The following is a 23,174-nucleotide window of genomic DNA, read 5'->3' as shown; positions in this document are numbered from 1 at the left end:
TGTTGAACTTTTGCTGACATGCCTGCATTAAAATCCATACGGCAAAGTGCTTACTGGCTTCCGTCACTTTACACGAACAGTCTTAATGGTTTTGCGGGGTTACAGTGAACGACCATCACGCGGATGCTACTTCAGGCGCCCGTTTTGGTCTCAAGACTGAAAACGAACGTGTTCAGACCGATGAGTGTCTTGCATTACAACTCTCTAATGATTTAGCATTATAGTCCAGAGGTGGAGTTTGACAAGAAATAGCACAGTGTTTTATTATGTGGTGACCCCAGTATGATGTCCTTATGCTAAACCCCAGATTAAGTTTAAACCTATACTGAATTAAAGTAATGATTTACCATTGTCACTTGAAATGTGTCCAAGACTACAAGCTTTATCTTTGTCTGAAAAAAAATACCTTTAGAGAAAAGTAACAGGCCTTAGTATCAGATCTGCTGGATTATTTTGTCAGGACTCACTAAGAATCCAACAGTGCTGACATTATATGTATATTTTGCATCATTTGTCTATTTTGCCTTATTTGTGTATTTTGCCTTCTATTCTTTACTATTTAACTATAGTAAAGTCTATGTGAAAAAGGAAAAAAATATTCAATAGATTTCTTTTGAAATGGATTTAGACCACTATGACACTGAGGCTGGCCGCCTCTGTTCAAGAACACATATGTGGTGAGCTTTCTGTTTACCATGGAAGTTCGCTGTCCTTCCCACTTGACTTAAGATATTGTCCCAGAGGATTATAACCTACTGATACACCAGAAGCTGTGAAAAGCCCTTGACAAATTAGAGTCATGTATAGAATACAGACGAAGTCTAGGCTCTTCTCTGACAGTAGTGCTCTCTGTGGTTCTGAGTGTTATTAACGTGTGTGGCGGTGGGAACGGGGAGGCAAGTTTGGGTTATTCCTCAAGCTCTCAGACCCACCCACACACTACACTACCCCACACACTACACTACCTCATACACTACACTACCCCATACACTACACTACCTCATACACTACACTACCTCATACACTACACTACCCCATACACTACACTACCTCATACACTACACAACCCCTACACTACACTACCCCACACACTACACTACCTCATACACTACACTACCCCACACACTACACTACCTCATACACTATACTACCTCATACACTATACTACCCCACACACTACACTACCTCATACACTACACAACCCCTACACTACACTACCTCATACACTACACTACCCCACACACTACACTACCTCATACACTACACTACCTCATACACTACACTACCCCACACACTACACTACCTCATACACTACACTACCTCATACACTACACAACCCCTACACTACACTACCTCATACACTACACTACCTCATACACTATACTACCTCATACACTACACTACCTCATACACTACACTACCCCTACACTACACTACCCCACACACTACACTACCCCACACACTACACTACCTCATACACTATACTACCCCACACACTACACTACCTCATACACTACACAACCCCTACACTACACTACCTCATACACTACACTACCCCACACACTACACTACCTCATACACTACACAACCCCTACACTACACTACCTCATACACTACACTACCTCATACACTACACTACCCCACACACTACACTACCTCATACACTATACTACCCCATACACTACACTACCTCATACACTACACTACCTCATACACTACACTACCCCACACACTACACTACCTCATACACTATACTACCCCACACACTACACTACCTCATACACTATACTACCCCATACACTACACTACCTCATACACTACACAACCCCTACACTACACTACCTCATACACTACACTACCCCACACACTACACTACCTCATACACTATACTACCTCATACACTATACTACCCCATACACTACACTACCTCATACACTACACAACCTCATACACTACACAACCCCTACACTACACTACCCCACACACTACACTACCTCATACACTATACTACCCCATACACTACACTACCTCATACACTACACTACCTCATACACTATACTACCTCATACACTACACTACCCCACACACTACACTACCCCACACACTACACTACCTCATACACTATACTACCTCATACACTACACTACCTCATACACTATACTACCTCATACACTATACTACCCCATACACTACACTACCCCACACACTACACTACCCCATACACTACACTACCCCACACACTACACTACCCCATACACTACACTACCTCATACACTACACAACCCCTACACTACACTACCTCATACACTACACTACCCCACACACTACACTACCTCATACACTACACTACCCCACACACTACACTACCTCATACACTATACTACCCCATACACTACACTACCTCATACACTACACTACCTCATACACTATACTACCTCATACACTATACTACCCCATACACTACACTACCCCACACACTACACTACCCCATACACTACACTACCTCATACACTACACAACCCCTACACTACACTACCCCACACACTACACTACCCCACACACTGCACTACCTCATACACTATACTACCTCATACACTACACTACCCCACACACTACACAACCTCATACACTACACAACCCCTACACTACACTACCTCATACACTACACTACCCCACACACTACACTACCTCATACACTATACTACCCCATACACTACACTACCTCATACACTACACTACCCCACACACTACACTACCTCATACACTATACTACCCCATACACTACACTACCCCACACACTACACTACCTCATACACTACACTACCCCACACACTACACTACCCCACACACTACACTACCTCATACACTACACTACCCCACACACTACACTACCCCACACACTACACAACCCCTACACTACACTACCCCATACACTACACTACCCCACACACTACACTACCTCATACACTACACAACCCCTACACTACACTACCTCATACACTACACTACCCCTACACTACACTACCCCATACACTACACTACCTCATACACTACACTACCCCATACACTACACTACCTCATACACTACACTACCCCTACACTACACTACCCCACACACTACACTACCCCACACACTACACTACCCCACACACTACACTACCTCATACACTACACTACCCCACACACTACACTACCTCATACACTATACTACCCCACACACTACACTACCTCATACACTATACTACCCCATACACTACACTACCTCATACACTACACTACCTCACACACTACACTACCCCATACACTACACTACCTCATACACTACACTACCCCATACACTACACTACCTCATACACTACACTACCCCTACACTACACTACCCCACACACTACACTACCTCATACACTACACTACCCCACACACTACACTACCCCACACACTACACTACCTCATACACTACACTACCCCACACACTACACTACCCCATACACTACACTACCCCACACACTACACTACCTCATACACTACACAACCCCTACACTACACAACCCCTACACTACACTACCCCACACACTACACTACCCCATACACTACACTGCATCATACACTACACTACCCCACACACTACACTACCTTATACACTACACTACCCCACACACTACACTACCCCACACACTACACTACCTCATACACTATACTACCCCATACACTACACTACCTCATACACTACACTACCCCTACACTACACTACCTCATACACTACACTACCCCACACACTACACTACCCCACACACTACACTACCTCATACACTACACTACCCCACACACTACACTACCTCATACACTACACTTCCCCACACACTACACTACCCCATACACTATACTACCCCACACACTACACTACCCCATACACTACACTACCCCACACACTACACTACCCCACACACTACACTACCTCATACACTACACAACCCCTACACTACACTACCCCACACACTACACTACCCCACACACTACACTACCTCATACACTACACTACCCCACACACTACACTACCCCACACACTACACAACCCCTACACTACACTACCCCACACACTACACTACCCCATACACTACACTACCTCATACACTACACTACCTCATACACTATACTACCCCATACACTACACTACCTCATACACTACACAACCCCTACACTACACTACCCCACACACTACACTACCCCACACACTACACTACCTCATACACTACACTACCCCACACACTACACAACCCCTACACTACACTACCCCACACACTACACTACCCCATACACTACACTACCCCACACACTACACTACCCCACACACTACACTACCCCACACACTACACTACCCCATACACTACACTACCCCTACACTACACTACCCCACACACTACACTACCCCTACACTACACTACCCCACACACTACACTACCTCATACACTACACTACCCCACACACTACACTACCCCTACACTACACTACCCCACACACTACACTACCTCATACACTACACTACCCCACACACTACACTACCTCATACACTACACAACCCCTACACTACACTACCCCATACACTACACTACCCCTACACTACACTACCCCACACACTACACTACCCCATACACTACACTACCTCATACACTACACTACCTCATACACTACACTACCCCACACACTACACTACCCCATACACTACACTACCTCATACACTACACTACCCCATACACTACACTACCCCATACACTACACTACCCCACACACTACACTACCTCATACACTACACTACCTCATACACTACACAACCCCTACACTACACTACCTCATACACTACACTACCCCACACACTACACTACCTCATACACTATACTACCTCATACACTATACTACCCCATACACTACACTACCTCATACACTACACTACCTCATACACTACACTACCTCATACACTACACAACCCCTACACTACACTACCTCATACACTACACTACCCCACACACTACACTACCTCATACACTATACTACCTCATACACTATACTACCCCATACACTACACTACCTCATACACTACACTACCTCATACACTATACTACCTCATACACTACACTACCTCATACACTACACTACCCCACACACTACACTACCCCACACACTACACTACCTCATACACTACACTACCCCACACACTACACAACCCCACACACTACACAACCCCACACACTACACTACCTCATACACTACACTACCCCACACACTACACTACCCCATACACTACACTACCTCATACACTACACTACCCCACACACTACACTACCTCATACACTACACAACCCCTACACTACACTACCCCATACACTACACTACCTCATACACTACACTACCCCACACACTACATTACCCCATACACTACACTACCTCATACACTACACTACCTCACACACTACACACTCTCCTGCACCCTGTCAGGCTGCATCATCACCTGGTACATAACCTGGACAATAATATAGAACATCTGTGGACACACTGGTATTACTGTCACCCCACTGCACACAGACGGTATCTGCCCAGGATTAGATTTGCAATGTTGCAAAGGTTGTATGCTGAGTGAATGAAGTGTGTAAGATGTGCATATGAACAGTGTGTATGGACATGCGTGTATCCTTGTGACGGACACTTTCCCTCGGCATAATGTGGCGTGAATGAGAAGTGAACGCAAACACAGAGAGGAATGAGATTTATTAAGGGCAAATCCATGTTCAGTGTCAGTAGAAGAGTCCAGGGTCGAAACACAGAGGATGGCAGATCCACAGGAAATAACAGACATGAAACAGAGTGAAAAACAGAGTCAAGGCGAAAACTACAAAATGACATCCAGAGAGAGAACAAACACGCTTGGTGTGAAACAGGGTAACAAGGCCAGACATCCAACAACAACGACAGGTAAGGAAACCCTAGAAACATGAAGAGTAAACACAGAGGCTAACGAGCGCTAACACAACACCATGGAAACAAGGACGCCAGGAGAGGCAGCCCGTGACACTCGGGAAGGTGAAGTGGGTGCTCTGGAAGCTGCACCAGACAGTGTGCTCTTTGCCCTGGTGGTCAGGGTCGACCTGTGTCTGCGAATTCACTGAAGTTTTTCACTCATCTTCTGTGTAAGTGAGATGTGATGAGAAAACGGATATATGATGAATATATATGGTGTGATGTGATTGATGTGATGTGATGTAGTGTGATGTGATTGATGTGATTGATGTGATTGATGTGATGTGCTGTGATTGATGTGATGTGGTGTGATTGGTGTGATGTGATTGGTGTGATTTGATGTGATTTGTGTGATGTGGTGTGATATGATTGGTTTGATGCGATTGATGTGATGTGATGTGAATGGTGTGACGCTCTGTTTATCATTGTTTCTTTGGTTTAGATTTTTGCATAACCAAAAATGATTCTGGTCACATCCTTTAAAAGTTCAAAAACCAAAACAATGTTGGTTATAGTGAAGCATCCAGAATCGTTTCCATATTACTCGACTGAGGAAATGTGTCATTTGTTTTATTGAGTATTGACTTTTTTTTTTCTCCCTTGTTCCAACAGGTGCAATTTTTGAGCAAAACGCAATTCGGGATGATGAAGTGTTTCAGCTGGCCATTTCAGACCTGAGTTTGAACGATGACATCCTACAGAGCGAGAGGATCACGCATTCTATCAAACTGATTGAGCCAAACAACCCCTTCCAGGCAGTGCAGGAAGGTGAGTGAGCGCTGGTGGACTCACTCCGTGATTGATTAACCGCCCCGTTTTACTGCAGCGCTGTGGCGGAACAGTTGCGCAGTACCTATAGCCCCCCATTCGCAGTACTTGGGTGTTGGTTTTATGGCAAATGGCTGCAGGTGTGGATCAGAGGTTTTTTGCTTTTTAAAGCTGGGTTCAGATATTTTGGGCAAAATGATTGTTGCTAAAAGTTCTGCTTTTATCTCCTTCTCTAACTCTCTCTCTCTCTCAATTGCTCTTTCACTTTTACTCACACACACACGCACACACACACACACACACACTCACGCACACACACACGCATACGCACGCACACACACACACACACACACACACACACACACACACACACAGTTCATTATGAATAGTGTAGGAGTGTAGGTGTTAACTCACATGGTCCTGTGTGTATCGTGCCTCTCTCCCTCTACCGACGGTTTCTGTGTCTTCTGTATGGAAGCAGAAGCCGGGCCATGTGTAGGCAGTATGGAGAGAGGTCGTTCTGTGGAATAAGGAGTTTTCTAAAGCTAGCACGTCTTTACACCAGGGCTTGTGCGCCACTGTGTCCTGTCTCCCCGCCAGCCATGCAGAAGCAAACCCAGTACAACTCAATCTCCTGAAAAAGCCCCCAGACCAACAGATTAAACAAGTTAATCAGGTGTGCTCCTGCTCAGTTGGCACGGAAACGGCGGGCCGCGCTGGCTAGTTTGCAGGTACAGCTTTGCACTGTGGACCAGGGATAACGGCTTGTTTGCTGTCAGGCGTGTGCAGCCTCTGTGTTTATGAGCTGGGGTGGCAACTCCTCACAGGTGATCGAACACTAGCAGCACCGCTCCAGGGTGTAAATTAGCACGCTATGGTGGACATGCATGGCAGTTTAAATTACACACATGGGCTTTAGTTACAGTGTGTGTGTGTGTGTGTGTGTGTGTGTGTGTGTGTGTGTGTGTGTGTGTGTGTGTGTGTATGTGTGTGTGTGCATGCGTGTGCATGCGTGCATGTGAGTGTATTTAAACCCTGCTGTTTTGAAACATAGCTTTTCAATTAAGTATTAGGTGTAACACTGGATCAGCTCTTCCTCAGCAGAGTCAGAGAGGAGAGTCAGAGCTGCTCAGCACAACAGGACAAAACATCTGAGAATGAGAGAAATGACAGAAAATGCCAGCCTTCAGGGAGTCATAGAGTCATTGAGCAGAGGTGTAGAGTCATACAGTCTCAGAGCAGAGGCATAAAGTCATAGAGTCATAGGGCAGAGTCAGAGTCATAGAGTCATAGAGTCTCAGAGCAGAGTCATAAAGTCATAGAGCCATAGGGCAGAGTCAGAGTCATAGAGTCATAGAGTTATAGAGCAGAGTCATAGGGCAGAGTCAGAGTCATAGAGTCATAGAGCAGAGTCATAGTCATTGAGCAGAGATGTAGAGTCATAGAGTCACAGAGCAGAGTCGTGGTGTCCACGAGCAGAGTCACAACGTCATAGAACAAAATCATAGAGTCATAGAGTCATAGAGCAGAGTCATAGCATCATAGAGCAGAGTCTTAGAGTCATAGAGTCTTGGGATCTGGACAGAGGGACTGGGAACCAGGACCAGGGTGCAGACTGTTGGCACAGTAGAAACACCATGAGTGCGGCTTGGGGTGGCGGTGGGGGTTTGAAATAAACAACTCAATAAATAAATAACAAACAACAATAGACGCAAGAGGCTTGAGGGAGATCCCTCTTCCCCAGGCCTGTGGTATCTTGAAGATGTGTGTAAGGACTTTGAAGCCGTGGTTAACCACTGCACGCGCTACTGATACCCACACACACTCTGTGCTGTTGACATGGAGCTCCTGTTCATTAATGCCGAGCTGCAGCTAACTGATTTGGACCTGGTGTTGGTTAATGTGTATTTTTATTAAAGTAGCGCTGTCGTTGACCGGTGTATATTTGCGGAATGATGTTCTGAGTGAGTTTTCTATTGACTGTTGTTTTAAGAAAACTACATAGACCTACATGCATATTTCAGTCAAAGTGAACTTTTAAATGTGGTATAAGGATCTGTAGTACATGGTATGTGTGTGTGTGTGTGTGTGTGTGTGTGTGTGTGTGTGTGTGTGTGTGTGTGTGTGAGACAAACATTAATGAGTTAATGAGTAGAGATTTTTACTCTGTGTTGTAGTCAACTACTTTCTATACAAATGCCTTTAAAATATAGAGACAGCAAGCTGGAGCTTCTGGAAGGTTATTTCTGTGTCTTCAAGTACAGCATCCTATATGAGAGCAGACATTTTGCTTAAGGGGATGAACCTTTAAGGAACACACAGAACACTGCGTGATATCAGACAGTGGCAACTCGAAACTGGTGGTAGGCAAGTAAGTATGTATATGGGACAGTGGGAGTTTAGGGGTTGAGGTACTTGACTAATAATCAAAAGGTTGCCAGTTAAAGCCTGACTGGGCCCCTGAGCAAGAGCCTTAACCCTCAGTTGTGTTCAGATGTGATTGTAAGTCACTTTGGATAAATGCTGTGCATGCAAATACTTCAGAACTCAGGGGGGTATTTCACAAAGTGGATTTAACAAACCTGAGTTGAACTAACTCAGTTATCAGTTCCAGAGCCTCCATTTAAAGTGATTGACTAGACAAACTGGAAAGCTGCTTTGTGCACTCTGTCAGAACGTGGCATTATTGTTTAGGTGTGTAGATTATTAATATACTTTAAAAGGTGTCACAGCAGTGTTAGCAGAAGAACAACAGCATGCATTCCCCTGAAACCACATCACTGTATCCTAAAGTCTGTTTAATCCTTCAGCATGCATCAGCTGTTACTCTGTTTCTACTCTTTTGATGTGGGTTGATTGGGATGATTTTCTGATTTAATACAGCCTCTGTAATCCAAGTAAGATTAAACAGCATTAACAGCAAAGAAAATGTAAATGTTTCTAAGAATAATTCAAAATGGTGAGATTTTTACTCATAGCTGCTTAATTTCTGCAGTAGTATGTTTGTAGTGTTTGTCCTGTGTAGTTGAGCTCCACTCCCCCGGATTATAGGAAGGAGGCTGATGTCCACAGGTTTGGTGTTTCATGTGTTTGATTGTCTTACATCAGTTTACAGGCAGCATGTATGAAAAACTGTATAAGAAAGGAGATACAGTTATGTTTCATAAGAACATGTAATGTCAGAGTCACCTGTGATTCTTACAGACTGTAAACTGTAAGGAGGCTAAATATTCGCATGATATGAAACAAATATGAAATCCTTTTTCTTTTCACTAAAGAAAATTATTCACTGCCTTTTTGAAACAGGTATACGAGGGGGGATTCAGATGGTTTATCGTATTTATGGAGTAATTTTACACTTAAGGTGCCCCGTAAGGATTAGGGTTAGGGTTTTACACCGGTGCTGTCTCTAAGGACTGCTGTGGTTGTGGGTCTCCCTCTGGGTCACTGTGTGGTGTGGCAAGTCTCTGAAGCACCAAACAAGTTACAATAAAGTCACAATAAAATCACAATAAAGTCTTCTGTCTGAGTCCCCTTGGGCACTGGACACACACACACACACACACACACACACACACACACACACACACACACACACACACACATGAATGGTGCAGAAAGATTTCTGTTCACATACATTTACTACTGAAAAGGAAGTACTAGGAATCTGTATCTATGCAGCATATATGAAATAAAAGATTCATTGTAAGATTCATAGTGTTAAACTGGCCAAGATATATAAAGATGTTTACAAAAGTCTAGTTACATACTTACAATTCTGGAGCTCTAACTGATCACATGTTTATGTCCAGAGAAACATCGGCGCTACATAAACTGGGTGTAAACTGAGCAGACAACAAAAACACCAAAACAATACTGCAAAATGGACAGACTCTATGTCCATCTCCCTCTGGTAAAAGGACAGACTCTATGTCCATCATCCTCTGGTAAAAGGACAGACTCTATGTCCATCTCCCTCTGGTAAAAGGACAGACTCTATGTCCATCATCCTCTGGTAAAAGGACAGACTCTATGTCCATCTCCCTCAGGTAAAAGGACAGACTCTATGTCCATCTCCCTCTGGTAAAAGGACAGACTCTATGTCCATCATCCTCTGGTAAAAGGACAGACTCTATGTCCATCTCCCTCTGGTAAAAGGACAGACTCTATGTCCATCATCCTCTGGTAAAAGGACAGACTCTATGTCCATCATCCTCTGGTAAAAGGACAGACTCTATGTCCATCTCCCTCGGGTAAAAGGACAGACTCTATGTCCATCTCCCTCTGGTAAAAGGACAGACTCTGTGTCCATCATCCTCTGGTAAAAGGACAGACTCTGTGTCCATCATCCTCTGGTAAAAGGACAGACTCTATGTCCATCTCCCTCGGGTAAAAGGACAGACTCTATGTCCATCTCCCTCTGGTAAAAGGACAGACTCTATGTCCATCTCCCTCGGGTAAAAGGACAGACTCTATGTCCATCTCCCTCTGGTAAAAGGACAGACTCTGTGTCCATCATCCTCTGGTAAAAGGACAGACTCTGTGTCCATCATCCTCTGGTAAAAGGACAGACTCTATGTCCATCATCCTCTGGTAAAAGGACAGACTCTATGTCCATCATCCTCTGGTAAAAGGACAGACTCTATGTCCATCATCCTCTGGTAAAAGGACAGACTCTATGTCCATCATCCTCTGGTAAAAGGACAGACTCTGTGTCCATCATCCTCTGGTAAAAGGACAGACTCTATGTCCATCATCCTCTGGTAAAAGGACAGACTCTATGTCCATCATCCTCTGGTAAAAGGATAGACTCTATGTCCATTTCCCTCTGGTAAAAGGACAGACTCTATGTCCATCATCCTCTGGTAAAAGGATAGACTCTATGTCCATTTCCCTCTGGTAAAAGGACAGACTCTATGGCCATCGTCCTCTGGTAAAAGCCTGAAGTGGAGAAAAATGTAATTAAAAAATAGAATATAGATACACAAACACACAGTTAAACTGAGGTGAATCCACAATCCTGTAGTCCATCATATGAAATGTGATGTTGAACAATGTTCAAAAGATTTATCTGAAACTAGAGTGAAGGAAGTCATCAAATGTTTGAACAAACCGAATTACTCCTCATCACTCATGATAGCAGCTGGACCCTGAGATCTGCAGGCAGTTGCAGGAACGTCTGTGCTCCAGACTGGGCCGTACTCCTGACAGGTAACTCTACTACATTTCCAGGAGACCTGCTGGATAGCAGGTGAGTGTATGTTGCTGTAGCAACGGATTTATTCTGAGCTCATATTGTGGGACTGAAACCCCCTGTAATCTGAATTAGTCACTAAACTTGCTTTCTGAAATGGCCCTGTTGTTTCTTAAGTAGTTCACAGAATTGCATTTTAAATTCCATGTTTACCCGTACACATAACACATATGATTTATGTTTTATAGGATGTAAGCAAATCAACAGCCAGTGTCTCCTTTCTGGACATGAGAACAGTTCCACCTAACTTTGTCACCTTGTTGAAATGTTCCTTACGTCTTGACTCGTTCTGAGGTGAATGAAGATTGATTGATTTTTGAGCAGTTCGCCTGTCTAAGTGCAGTGTGTTCTGGGATGGATTCCACACCCCTTTGAGTGACAGCTGGTTGGTGCTGACCTTTGGCTTTACTCTTTAGCTCATATCTCACACACACACACACACACACACACACACACACACACACACACACACACACACACACACACACACATACACACACACGCACACACACGATATATGTCAGGTAGTTATCTGAGGAGTGTTATATATGGTATATGTCAGGTAGTTATCTGAGGAGAGTTATATATGGTATATGTCAGGTAGTTATCTGAGGAGAGTTATATATGATATATGTCAGGTAGTTATCTGAGGAGTGTTATATATGGTATATGTCAGGTAGTTATCTGAGGAGTGTTATATATGGTATATGTCAGGTAGTTATCTGAGGAGTGTTATATATGGTATATGTCAGGTAGTTATTTGAGGAGTGTTATATATTGTTTATGTCAGGTAGTTATCTGAGGAGTGTTATATATGGTATATGTCAGGTAGTTATCTGAGGAGTGTTATATATGGTATATGTCAGGTAGTTATCTGAGGAGTGTTATATATGGTATATGTCAGGTAGTTATTTGAGGAGTGTTATATATTGTTTATGTCAGGTAGTTATCTGAGGAGTGTTATATATGGTATATGTCAGGTAGTTATCTGAGGAGAGTTATATATGGTATATGTCAGGTAGTTATCTGAGGAGAGTTATATATGATATATGTCAGGTAGTTATCTGAGGAGTGTTATATATGATATATGTCAGGTAGTTATCTGAGGAGTGTTATATATGGTATATGTCAGGTAGTTATCTGAGGAGTGTTATATATGGTATATGTCAGGTAGTTATCTGAGGAGTGTTATATATGGTATATGTCAGGTAGTTATTTGAGGAGTGTTATATATTGTTTATGTCAGGTAGTTATCTGAGGAGTGTTATATATGGTATATGTTATTCCCACCTATATTTCTAATCCTGTCGTCACTGCTAATTTCTTGTTACTCAAGATGTGGGGTTCTACACCTAATGCACACACACACACACACACACACACACAGACAGACACAGATACACACAGACACATATACATAAGAACACACAGACACAGGGCCGTCCGTGTAACAGGAGTGGTGTTTGTCTCCATGGCACCCTGTGTCTCATTGGCTTTGCTCTGTCTTTCAGCTTTCAGATGACATGCAGGGTCTACACCTGCCCTCTGGCTGATCAGCCTTGTAAACCGACAGAGGCAAACACATCCACACCTCCAAAGAGCAGGCGGGTGAGGCTGGGTAGATGGTTAAAGGTTAGAACATACGACGGACAGAGCTGCTGAGCTATTCAGGACAGAGGGGTCAGCCTTTAGGGCACTATAAACCTTCCTCTGTGTAGCCAAGGAGGTTTGCTGCAGTTAGCCTTAACCAGGGGATGTTAACGAGGGGATGTTAACGAGGGGATGTCAACGAGGGGATGTCAATAGGGGATATTAACGAGCTGATGTTAACCAGGTGATGTTAACGAGGGGATGTTAACCAGGAGATGTTAACGAGGGGATAACAAGGTGTTGTCAATGAGGGGATGCCAATGAGGTGATGTTAACCAGGTGATGTCAACAAGGGGATGTTAATGAGGTGATGTTAACCAGGTGATGTCAACGAGGGCATGTTAACCAGGTGATGTTAATGAGGGGATGTTAACGAGCTGATGTTAACCAGGTGATGTTAATGAGGGGATGTTAACGAGAATGATGTCAACGATGGGATATTAACGAGGTGATGTTAACGAGGGGATGTTAACAAGGTGATGTCTCTCTTGGATAAGCCCAGGCAGCTAAGCCAAGCCCTCTGGTTGTTCTGCTCTCGGTTCAAACATGTTCTAGTTTTGAATGAAGTAGGTTAATGCATGATGTGATTTCTGATTACATTTAATCTTTTATGTGTTGAATAAAAGTATTGTCTTAATATATGACAGAGTGGTTTGCCTCAAAATATATGTTTTATTGTAAAACTTAAAAGCCATGGACCACTGGCTGTGGTCTGAGAGAGCACTAGGTGGAGAGTGGGTGGAGAGTGGGTGGGGACTGGGTGTTGACTGGGTGTGATTTTAGTGGGGACTGGGCGGGGACAAGGTGGAGGCTGGGCGGGGACTGGGTGTGGTCTGAGTGGGGACTGGGCAGGGATTGGGCAGCGGATTTGTTGCAGGGACTTCCAAGAGCCAGTAAAAGACCTGATGATCAACTAAGACTAAAATGGCTACTCCATCCTTCTCCCTAACTGGGCATTAACTGACCATGATTAAGTTTAGTCTCTTTTTCAATTCAATATTCCGATTCACTTTTTAAAATTCGGCTTCCTGCCGTTTATGAGAGGTTACCTCATGTTGTAGGGACAGTCAGCAGGTGAGCAGCAAACACGTCGGTGTGTTCGTCTTCGGCACTTAGACACCTCTGAGCTGCGGTGCTCCAGAAGTGCTCCTCTGAAATGAAGCCATTCAGTCGCTGTGAACTGCTTCTGTTTAGAGGTCTTTTTAAGAGGCCAGGACTCATTGGATCTTTGATGAGATCTTTGATGAGTCCACATGGGCCACAGTCTCCGTGACCTTGGGCACAGTTTTTACCTGCCGCTGAGGTTTCTAAGCAACTGAAAGAGAGCTAACTACCAAGTCCCTGGCAAAAAGTTTCATTAAAAAAAATAATCAATCCATAAAGCAAATGTTCCTTGGTCATCGGGAGAGTAGCCGAGTCACTGGCTGCTGTATGAGCTGCATGGGCTAACACTGCTGAGTGAGAGACATTTATGTCTCCTGAAACCAACACATAACAAGAAAGAGAACTCAGAAGTGGCCTTTAGAGGACTTCAGTTTCCAGTCTACACAGGCCAATGTCCAGTCATCAGCCCAGTCTTTCACCCGTACAAGCAATCTGACCTTTCTCCAAGAATTCCAAAATACAGTTTCCATTAGGGAAACACTGTGAGTGCTGAGTGGAACCTTGCATTATCTATCCATTACATCTACTCTTTAGCTCGATAATCAGAAGGTTGCCAGTTCAAGTCCCACCACCACCAAGTTGATACTGTTAGGCCCCTGAGTAAGACCCTTAACCCTCAATTACTCAAATTGAAATTAGTCATGATTGTAAATCACATGCATGTACATGTAAATGGTGTATATGTACATCTCTTTGGTGTATATGGTGCACATGTATATCTATATGGTGTATATGCACATCTATATGGTGTATATGGTGTACATGTACATCCATATGGTGCATATGTAAATCTATATGGTGTATATGGTATATATGCACATCTATAAGCAGTATATGTACATCTATATGGTGTATATGGTGTATATGCACATCTATATGGTGTTTATGCATATCTGTATGGTGTATATGTACATCTATATTGTGTATATGTACATCTGTATGGTGTATATGCACATCTATATGGTGTATATGTACATTTATATGTTGTATATGTAAATCTATATGGTGTATATGTACATCTATATGGTGTATATGGTGTATATGTACATCTATATGGTCTATATGCACATCTGTATGGTGTATATGTACATCTATATGGTGTATATGGTGTATATGCACATTTATATGGTGTACATGTACATCTGTTTGGTGTTTATGATGTACATGTATATGTATGGCAGCATCTAGTATTGTTAATATAAATGTGAAAGATGGTTAGTTTGACTGTGGGCAGTTTTCAAAACTGTACCCTTAAATGGATTAAGAATGTTAATGGGGTAAGTGTGTTAATTGGGTAACTGTTAATGGAATAAGTGTATTAATGGGTTAATAGTGTTAATGGGGTAACTGTCCTAATTAGGTAATATTGCTAATGGGGAAAGTATGTTAATGGGGTAAGAATGTTAATGGGGTAATAGTGTTCATGAGGTAAGAGTGTTAATGGAGTAATAGTTTAAATGAGGTAACTGTGTTAATGAGGTAAGCGTGTTAATGAGGTAAGACTGTTAATGGGATAACTGTGTTAATGGCGTAACTGTGTTAAGTAGATGGGGTTGTGGGGTAACCTAGGTGTGAGGTGCTCACCCAGTGCAGGAAAATGTGTTTTGACACATCCTGCTGTGCATTGTGGGTAAAAGCGCTGACATGGTTTGCTTTGTTTAACTTTATGAGTGTTCTCAGCACTTTGGCCACTTTAAAGCGCCTGCAGATTATCCACTCAGATGCCAAACCTTTTCTTCTTTGTTCTTTCTCTCTCTCTCTCTCTCTCTCTCTCTCTCTTTCCATCTCTCTCTCTCCATTAGTCCTGCCAGCTCATTTGTTTGTCTCTTTCTCCCTCTCCCTTTCTCTCTCTCCATCTCCCTCTCCTTCCGTCTCTCTCTCTCTCTCTCTCTCTCTCTCTCTCTCTCTCTCTCTCTCTCCTTTAGCTGTTCTCTCTCTCCATTACTCCTGCCAGCTCATTTGTTTGACTCTCCCTCTCCCTTTCTCTCTCTCTCTCTCTCCCTCTTTCCCTCTCCCCCTCACTCTCTCACTCTCTCTCTCGTTCTCCTCTACTGCTCGTCTCACCCTTCATCTTCTTTCGTCACACTTCCATCCTTCTTCTAACTTTCTTTTTAATTTTTTTTCCTTTTTAAATCCTGTCACGTATCTTCCTAATCTCTCTCTACCCCCAGGACACTGTGAGTTGCCAGTGAGTGTGGGGTAGTACTGTAATACTGGTTGTGTGTGTAGAGTGTGGGGTTGTACTGTATTACTGGTTGTGTAGGGGTATGTAGAGTGTGGGGTAGTACTGTATTACTGGTTGTGTAGGGGTGTGTAGAGTGTGGGGTTGTACTGTAATACTGGTTGTGTAGGGGTGTGTAGAGTGTGGGGTTGTACTGTATTACTGGTTGTGTAGGGGTGTGTAGAGTGTAGGGTTGTACTGTAATACTGGTTGTGTAGGAGTGTGTAGAGTGTGGGGTAGTACTGTATTACTGGTTGTGTAGGGGTGTGTAGAGTGTGGGGTAGTACTGTATTACTGGTTGTGTAGGGGTGTGTAGAGTGTGGGGTTGTACTGTAATACTGGTTGTGTAGGAGTGTGTAGAGTGTGGGGTAGTACTGTATTACTGGTTGTGTAGGGGTGTGTAGAGTGTGGGGTAGTACTGTAATACTGGTTGTGTAGGGGTGTGTAGAGTGTGGGGTAGTACTGTAATACTGGTTGTGTAGGAGTGTGTAGAGTGTGGGGTAGTACTGTATTACTGGTTGTGTAGGGGCGTGTAGAGTGTGGGGTAGTACTGTATTACTGGTTGTGTAGGGATGTGTAGAGTGTGGGGTTGTACTGTAATACTGGTTGTGTAGGAGTGTGTAGAGTGTGGGGTAGTACTGTATTACTGGTTGTGTAGGGGTGTGTAGAGTGTGGGGTTGTACTGTAATACTGGTTGTGTAGGGGTGTGTAGAGTGTGGGGTAGTACTGTAATACTGGTTGTGTAGGAGTGTGTAGAGTGTGGGGTAGTACTGTATTACTGGTTGTGTAGGGGTGTGTAGAGTGTGGGGTAGTACTGTAATACTGGTTGTGTAGGAGTGTGTAGAGTGTGGGGTAGTACTGTATTACTGGTTGTGTAAGGGTGTGTAGAGTGTGGGGTTGTACTGTAATACTGGTTGTGTAGGGGTGTGTAGAGTGTGGGGTTGTACTGTATTACTGGTTGTGTAGGAGTGTGTAGAGTGTGGGGTTGTACTGTAATACTGGTTGTGTAGGAGTGTGTAGAGTGTGGGGTTGTACTGTAATACTGGTTGTGTAGGAGTGTGTAGAGTGTGGGGTTGTACTGTAATACTGGTTGTGTAGGAGTGTGTAGAGTGTGGGGTAGTACTGTATTACTGGTTGTGTAGGGGTGTGTAGAGTGTGGGGTTGTACTGTATTACCGGTTGTGTAACCGGTTGTGTATAACCTGAGTGTGATTTAATGTTATAGGTTCATATTTCAGCTGTTGTTTGATTAGATTAATAATAATCGAGTCCTTGCAGTGACGAACCATATATCAGCCATGTCCTGTCTCTGTGTAACCAGTTATTTTAGCTTTTGATTTTGTACACCCTTTCCATTAAAATTACATTAAAATACTAAATATACTTTATTTAGACTTCACTTACTTCATTCATGTTGCCATTTTCATATAAAAAATTTTTTTTTGCAGAATTTGGAAAACAGTGAATGGACGTGTGTGGTTTTTCGTTGCGAGGGCTCAGCTGATGACAGACTGTCACGTACTGCACTTACCTGCTAAGTGTTTGCATTTGCGTGCGCAGTAAAGAGGCGTGTGATTTGGATTTACTGGTAGCGTGGCAGTTGTGTGTCCCAACATCCATCACCTGACACGGGGACAGTCTGTTTACACAACAGGTCCAGTGTGGATTGAAAGGTTGACCTCCTCCCTCTCTCTCTCTCTCTCTCTCTCTCTCTCTCTCTCTCTCTCTCTCATATTCAGTTCAGTGTTGTAAGCTCTGTTAGCATAACCATATGTATTGTGAGGATTGCAAAACCAAAACTGAATTGACAAATAAAATTTGTCATGCTGTTGGCATGTTTCTGTTGGCAGGCTGGGCTTTGTCACCATGGATTTGGGTCAGTCGTTATGGTCAGAGAGTCCACTAACCATGGACAGTGGCCTGGTTCTTGTTCTGTTGGCATAGTTCTGACCTGCTGCTATCCTTTGCTGTTTCTGTTGCCATCTGTGTGTGCATATTGTGCTTTTTTTTTTTTTACAAGATTGAGTGCAAAATTTAGGGCAAAATTTAGTTTGTGAGTATTCCCAGACAACACGTGTCACGTGTGAGTAACCCCAGACATTTACATTTACATTTATGGCATTTAGCAGACGCGCATATCCAGAGCGACTTACAAAAGTGCTTTGTCATTTACTCATAGAATATATCCAAGTACAGTACAGTAGGTTAGAATTAAACATACCAATGAACTAGAATACTGTAGAAATACAGGGATGAATGCTGATACCTAGAAGTGCAAAATAGATAAGGTCTATCTTAAACAATGATAAGTGCTATAAACAATAAGTGCTAGAGTTTCTTAAACAACATAAACAGGGCCCTACAATAAGTACTAAATTAGTCAGTTAATATGGGAGCAGTGTCAGTTGTCCTTTAAATATTCTGCAAATAGACGGGTCTTCAGTCTGCGTTTGAAGATTGCAAGGGGCTCTGCTGTCCGGACAGCAAGCAGGAGTTCATTCCACCATCTTGGAGCCAAGACAGAAAATAGTCTCGATGCTTGTCGTCCATGAGACCTGAAGCAATGTATTTCAAGCCGAGCCGTACTTGAGGTTTGAAGTACTTGAGGTACGGATCGGGCTTTGACCGTTGACCTCATGTATGAAGGTGCTGGTCCATTTTTGGATTTGTAGGTAAGCATCAAGGTTTTAAATCTGATGCGGGCAGCTACAGGGAGCCAATGAAGGGAGTGCAGCAGCGGAGTAACGTGTGAACTTCAGAAGATTGAAGACCAGTCATGTTGCTGCATTCTGGACAGGTTGTAGAGGTCTGATGGCTCTTAGAGGAAGACCAGCAAGTAGCAGGTTGCAGTAGTCTAGCTTTGAGATCACAAGAGACTGCACAAGCACCTGGGCAGCTTCCTGCGAAAGAAAGGGTCGAATCCTTCGTATGTTATGAAGGAGGAATCTGCAAGACCGGGTTAGATTAGAAACATCAGTTGACAACGACAACTGGTTGTCCAAAGTTACGCCCAGGCTATGGGCAGCTTTGGATGGTGATACCAGGGAGTTCTCAAAGGAAATAGTAAGGTCATGGTAAAGGTTGGGAGTACCTGGGATGAACAGAAGGTCAGTTTTACTGGGGTTGAGCTTCAAGTGGTGGGCTGTCATCCATGACGCAATGTCACTCAAGCATGCTGAGATACGTCTGGAGACCTGCATGTCAGAGGGTGGAAAAGAAAGAAATAATTGAACATCATCAGCATAGCAGTGGTAGGAGAAACCATGAGAAGATATTACATCACCAAGAGAACGAGGATACAAAGAGAAGAGAGGGGGGCCCAATACTGAGCCTTGTGGAACACCAGTGGAGAGTCTACACGGTTTGGATGTGGATCCTCTCCATGTCACCTGATAGGACTGTCCCTCCAGATAGGACTGAAATCATCTCCAAGCAGAGATAGTCACACCAAGCCTGGAGAGAACAGAGAGAAGAATGTTGTGGTTCACTGTGTCAAAGGCTGCTGAAAGGTCTAGGAGAATCAAAACAGATAACTGTTTGGCAGCTTTAGCAGCATGAAGTTTCTGTAGAATGTGCCGGTTTGTAGCCAGACTGATTGGGATCATGCAGCTGGTTCTGGGTGTGAAAAAGAGACAATTGATTATAAACTGTTCATTCGAGGGCTTTTGAGAGGAAAGAGAGAAGTGATACCGGTCTGTAGTTGGTAACGCTGGAGCTGTCAAGTGTGGCCTTCTTGAGGATTGATACCACCCTGGTGGTTTTGAAAGCAGTAGGCATGTATCCAGAAGATAATTTGTTGATGATGACAGAGATGAAAGGAAGCAGATCTCTTGCGATTGTCTGGAACAGAGCAGAAGGAATTGGATCCAGCGGACATGTAGTCGGATTGCTGGAAGTCAGGAGTTGAAGAATTTCATCTGTGGAGAGAGGAGAAAAAGAAGTCAGAGAGTTGGATGTTGGGGAATGCACATTAGTTGGAGGAGTAGGAACAGAGGAAAAGGACTGGCGGATTGCTGCAACCTTCTCCTCAAAGAAGGTGATAAAATCCTCCAGAGTAAGAGATGAGGAAGGAGGGGGTGGATTAAGGAGAGAAGAAAAAATAGTGAAGAGCTTGCATGGATCAGATGATGATGATTCAAATTTCTCTCTGTAGTAGGATGACTTTGCAGATGTTACTTCCAGTGAGAACTTGGAAAGGAGAGACTGGTATGAGCTGAGGTCTGATTTCCACCACCACCTCTCTGCAGTCCTTAGTTCTCTCCTGTGGCAGCAAAGTGTTTCTGTTAGCCAGGGGGCAGGTGGGGAGGACTTAGCGAGTCTAGAGGAGAGAGGGCACAGAAGATTCATTAATGAGGAGAGTGTAGAAATGAAAGAATTTGTAACTGTATCCAAAGAGAGAGAGGATAGAGAGTCAGGGTGAGGAAGGGTGGAATAGTAGAAGTAAGGGAAGAGGGAGTTATGGAGTGCAGATTGCAACAGAGGGAGGAGGAACATTTTGGAGAGGACTGGATGGAAAGAGTAGGAAGGGAGAGAGAGAAGGATAGAAAGTGATGGTCCGAGAGGTGGAGGGGGGTGACTGTGATGTCCGATGTTGTGGTGGTGCGGGTGAAGATCAGGTCCAGAACATTGGCCACTTTGTGAGTCGGAGAAGAGCAGTTGAGGGTGAGGTCAAATGCTGTCAACAGCAGAAGGATGCAGGAGGAATGCAGCTTGTCTGATGGAAGGTTGAAATCTCCAAGGAGAATGAGTGGATTTCCTTCAATGGGGAAATGACTGAGGATGATGTTGAGCTCATCAATGAAGTGATCTAGGGAACCTGGAGGGTGGTAGATGACAATGATCAGAAGTTTGGTGGGGAAAGACACTGTAATGGCATGAAATTCAAAAGAGGAGATGGAAAGTGGAGTGAAACGCCACTCTGGAGACATTAGTAAACCTGTGCCACCATCCCTGCCGAGACGCCTCGGAGAACGTGTGGATGAAAAGGCAGAGGACAGGGCAGCCGGAGTCACTGAGACGCCTCGGAGAATGTGTGAATGAAAAGGCAGAGGACAGGGCAGCCGGAGTCGCTGAGACGCCTCGGAGAATGTGTGAATGAAAAGGCAGAGGACAGGGCAGCCGGAGTCACTGAGACGCCTCGGAGAATGTGTGGATGAAAAGGCAGAGGACAGGGCAGCCGGAGTCACTGAGACGCCTCGGAGAATGTGTGGATGAAAAGGCAGAGGACAGGGCAGCCGGAGTCACTGAGACGCCTCGGAGAATGTGTGGATGGAAAGGCAGAGGACAGGGCAGCCGGAGTCACTGAGACGCCTCGGAGAATGAGTGGATGAAAAGGCAGAGGACAGGGCAGCCGGAGTCGCCGAGTTCTCAGGAGTGATCCATGTTTCTGTCAGAGCCAGGAAGTGCAGGAAGTGGAGGGATGCTAATGCTGAGATGAAGTCAGCCTTCTGGACAGCAGATTGGCAGTTCCAGAGCCCTCCTGCCACCACGATATGTGATGGTGTGAAGCGTTGTGAGTCAGTGAAGTTGCTGAGATTGCGACGTCTATGATTGTGTCGAGGAGATCTGTGGGATATGTGGACAGGAATTGTGAAGCACATTTCAGATACTTGATTTATGGATGTATGAGATAAAGGATTAAGATAGTATGAGAAGATAGCTGAGTTTGTGAAGTCCTGTAGGTGAGATGTAGATGAACTGATTGAGAACACCACCAAATCTTCTCCAGATGTTAAGTCGTCCTAATTTAACTCAGTTCAATAAGTGCTGAGCCCACCCCTCAATTCACACCTAAGGTCAGGTGGGAAACTACACCTGTAGTGAGTAATTACCGCTACCAAGCAACTAACAATTAGGTTTAGACAACAAGCCTTGAATTTCACAGAATCTAAGACAAAAGTAAATGAACTCAAAGCCTACCTTAACCAACCAGATGATAATCCAACGAGACAAACCAAAGCACCAGACAACACGTGCCTTGTGTAAGTGAGTGACAGGGCCCGTGTGGCATGAACCTAAAGTGTTGTGAATGTTTAGTTTGTTACGGAAGCCTGTGAGGCTCAGAGTAACAGAGGTACAAAGAGCCTCCCACCTGTAATTGTTCACACAC

General features: G+C 44.0%; 1 protein-coding gene across 1 annotated transcript in view; it reads left to right on the top strand.

Annotated features, from left to right (window-relative positions):
* The window catches only part of grid1a (glutamate receptor, ionotropic, delta 1a), a 269,398-nt gene that overhangs the window by 2,527 nt on the left and 243,697 nt on the right, over positions 1 to 23,174 (top strand). The window contains exon 2 of the mRNA XM_035532888.2: positions 6,622 to 6,777. Coding sequence (XP_035388781.1) covers positions 6,622 to 6,777 — 156 coding nt within the window. The remainder of the gene's footprint in view (positions 1 to 6,621; positions 6,778 to 23,174) is intronic.

This window comes from Electrophorus electricus, chromosome 10 (genome assembly GCF_041902795.1).
Source record: "Electrophorus electricus isolate QZ-2024a chromosome 10, ASM4190279v1, whole genome shotgun sequence".
Lineage (NCBI taxonomy): Eukaryota > Metazoa > Chordata > Actinopteri > Gymnotiformes > Gymnotidae > Electrophorus > Electrophorus electricus.
This window is presented reverse-complemented; position numbering and strand designations above follow the sequence as displayed.